General features: G+C 34.7%; 1 protein-coding gene across 1 annotated transcript; it reads left to right on the top strand.

Annotated features, from left to right (window-relative positions):
• Positions 1 to 738: 738 nt before the first annotated feature.
• LOC143272184 (olfactory receptor 51F1-like) lies at positions 739 to 1,698 on the top strand. The gene has a single exon (XM_076566068.1). The coding sequence runs from the start codon at positions 739 to 741 to the stop codon at positions 1,696 to 1,698; it is 960 nt and encodes a 319-aa protein (XP_076422183.1).
• Positions 1,699 to 3,350: the final 1,652 nt, after the last annotated feature.

Here is a 3,350-nt window from a genome sequence, read left to right on the forward strand (position 1 = left end):
GCCTTTGGTTCATAGTTCATGTGTTTCCATTCGTTTGGCTATTTGTCCCTGTGCTTTATCCAACCTTGGTCTCAACAATTCTCACTCATATAAACCCTCCTCTTTCTCGATAATTAGACTCCCGGAGCTCCACCCGGGGCCTAGCCGCGGATCTCTGCATCCATATTCCTCAGTCCTTGGATGGGGTTTCTGGCACTACTATTAGGGTGTTTGACCATCCCATCACCAGAGTAGGTCAGCTCCGGCTGTCTCTCGACCATTGCCAGCAGTCTATTGTGGGGGTATCTTTGTGGATTTCTGTAGGTTTAAGTAAGTTTCTCTTGATCACTTTAAACAGAATATTCAAAGTCCAATGCATTTGTTTTACTGTGTTTTAGGAACTGAGTCTCCCACATTGAAACATTCCAATTTCCTACATTCCTAGAAGTGACTTTCTATGTACACAATCTGTTGGGACTTAAAATCTATGAACACAAAAATAAATATATAAATATTTAAAAATATAAATATATAAATAAAAATAAATGTGCAAAATTATGTGCACATATTTTCTTGACTTAAGGATAAAACATTATTGTTTTTTCTAAATACCTCTACAATTGTAGATTAATAAATTTTAGTTTTCTGGATAAAGCAATTTATTTCCTAGAGGAGTTATTTTTACCAGAATATTGTTTAAATACTTTTTTATGACAATACCATTTGTTGCTTCTTAGGATGTCAGCGTTGTAAAGGCAAATGCTACAAATGCAGGACAACACGGAATTCCTGAGCAACTTTACATTGAATTATCCAACCTTCTTGTTGACTGGTATCCCGGGTCTAGAGTCTGCTCATGCCTGGATCTCCATCCCCTTCTGTTGTCTTTATGCCACTGCCCTCTCTGGGAACAGCATGATCCTCTTTATCATTGTGACTCAGCATAGTCTGCATGAACCTATGTACTATTTCCTCTCCATGCTCTCAGCCACTGACCTGGGTTTGACTGTTTCTACAATGACAACCACCTTGAGGATCCTGTGGTTTCATGCAAATGAAATCAGTCTAGATTTGTGCATTGTTCAGATGTTTTTTCTTCATGGGTTCACTTGTATAGAATCTGGGGTGCTAGTGGCTATGGCTTTTGACCGTTATGTAGCAATTTGTAATCCTCTTAGATACACCACAATTCTTACTAATTCTAGAATCATTCAGATGGGTTTCCTAGTGATTATGCGCACTATAGTATTAATAATTCCCCTACTTTTGCTCCTTAAGCCTGTTTATTTCTGTAAAGTGAATACCCTCTCCCATTCCTACTGTTATTATCCAGATGTGTTTAAGTTAGCATGTTCAGACATTCGGGCCAACAGCATAGGTGGATTAGTTGGTCTCATTCTGACCACAGGGGCAGATATTCCATGCATTGTCTTGTCTTATGTATTGATCATTCGCTCTGTCCTCACTATTGCCTCCTCTGTAGAACGGTACAAAGTCTTCAGCACCTGTGTGTCCCACATTGGAGCAGTTGCGATTTTCTACATCCCTATGTTTAGCTTGTCCCTAGTGCATCGCTATGGTCGGTCAGCCCCCAAAGTAGTCCATTCAATGATGGCCAACGTTTACCTTCTTTCACCCCCTGTGCTCAACCCCATCATCTATAGTGTAAAAACAAAACAAATCAGAAAGGCCATCCTTAGTTTGCTCCTTGCAAAATAAACAAAGATTACCCTTTACTTCTGAAAAACCTGGTGTGATTTTCTTGCTGCAAAAACAACTGTGGTTGGAGATTCCCCATTTTATATGTGAGTTTTCAAGATTTTAATTTATTTAGCAATGTTTAGTGAATATTTAGGTGTTTTATGTTTCAAATACAAGTTTTACTGTATTGCATTCACAGCAATATAAAATATAAATGAAGAGAATAAATAGTTCAGACAAGTCATTATCAAGTGACAGTCAAAAGAAAAGTTTGGGGAATTGGGGATACACAATTCTTTATTTGATAAATGAAATAGATATCAGTGTCTAGAAGAGAACATCAAGTAAAATGCAAGGAATCTTAGAGCAGATGTTGTTGCTTTGTTTCTCAATGATTTATTAAGAAATTTATATTATGAAAATTTATATAATAACAATAGTTCTTTAAAAAATTAGTTTAATTCATATTATCTGGATCATAAGAAAATCAAAGCAAAGTGAACATACTCATACTAAATTCAATAAAATTTCATGTTCTATGAATGTCATAAATGACTTATGTGACTTCCTTACCAACCAACTAGCTAAAGTCGAAGTTGATTCTCTGCTGATAAGTAATTTATACAAAGTCAGACACAACATATTTGTTTCCTGAAAACTGATTCAGGAAACTTTTTTGATTTAGGAGACAGCAAAAAGCCTAAACTCTCTGTTTTATGGAGGAAATTAGAGATGCAAACAACATAATTGACATACACGATGGATGTCACATGCATCTCACAAAAACTTTGACACCAGTGTGATGGATCCAGTGCACATTAGCTTGCAAACCCATTTTGTATATCCAACTATGGACTGATTAAAAGATGACTTTCCCCCAAGATACTTGGAGCATCAGCACACATGTGGTAAAGGTATACTTTACTGTGTTAGCCCTTGCATGGAGTAACAGAAATTTAAGGATTAATAAGCATACACCTTTTGTTTAATAAGGTTTTTTAATATATGTAAAACATGAACATATGCAAGAAATTAAAATAATGCATTTAATGGTATTGTGGCTGATAACTCAAAAGTAGTATTCCACCCAGTTTGCCTTGCAATCTGAAATTTAAGGATTTCTAAGGATGGATCAGGAAGATATTTTGGAAGCAATTCTGTGTAAGAATGTAAGAAAGGTTATATGTTCACGGGAGAATATAAACTTTAAAATCATAGTCCTTACTGAAATAGGTCTTGTGATAAAGAAAACACAGACATTATTCTGAACTCAGTGAAATATGATTGTTTTTTAAATGTCCACTATTATTGTTTATGTCTTGCACTATTCTAAAATTGTAGCCTCAGAAAAAGTAGAAAGCTTTACTCTTACAAAACTAACAAGAGAAATAAGACGTTAAAAATGTAAGAGAAATATCTGGTACATGTAACACAGCAAAAACTAGTTGTTATATATATCCACATATAAAATGAAAAATTCCATTTTTTCTTAAAAATAATCAACTAAAAATTTAATATAAAATCTGAAATGTTGAAAGTGATAGAGAAAAATACAGAGAAAATACATCAAGATAAAGGCATCAACTGTTCTGAAAATAATCCACTGTAACAGTAAATATAAATATTAAGAAACATGATCACACAATGTTAATAAGCTTCTCCACAGTAAA

Source organism: Peromyscus maniculatus, chromosome 1, assembly GCF_049852395.1.
Source record: "Peromyscus maniculatus bairdii isolate BWxNUB_F1_BW_parent chromosome 1, HU_Pman_BW_mat_3.1, whole genome shotgun sequence".
NCBI lineage: Eukaryota > Metazoa > Chordata > Mammalia > Rodentia > Cricetidae > Peromyscus > Peromyscus maniculatus.

Bases quoted from the DNA above. Each gene is read 5' to 3' on its own strand.
- LOC143272184 (XM_076566068.1), top strand. From the start codon at position 739: ATGCTACAAATGCAGGACAACACGGAATTCCTGAGCAACTTTACATTG.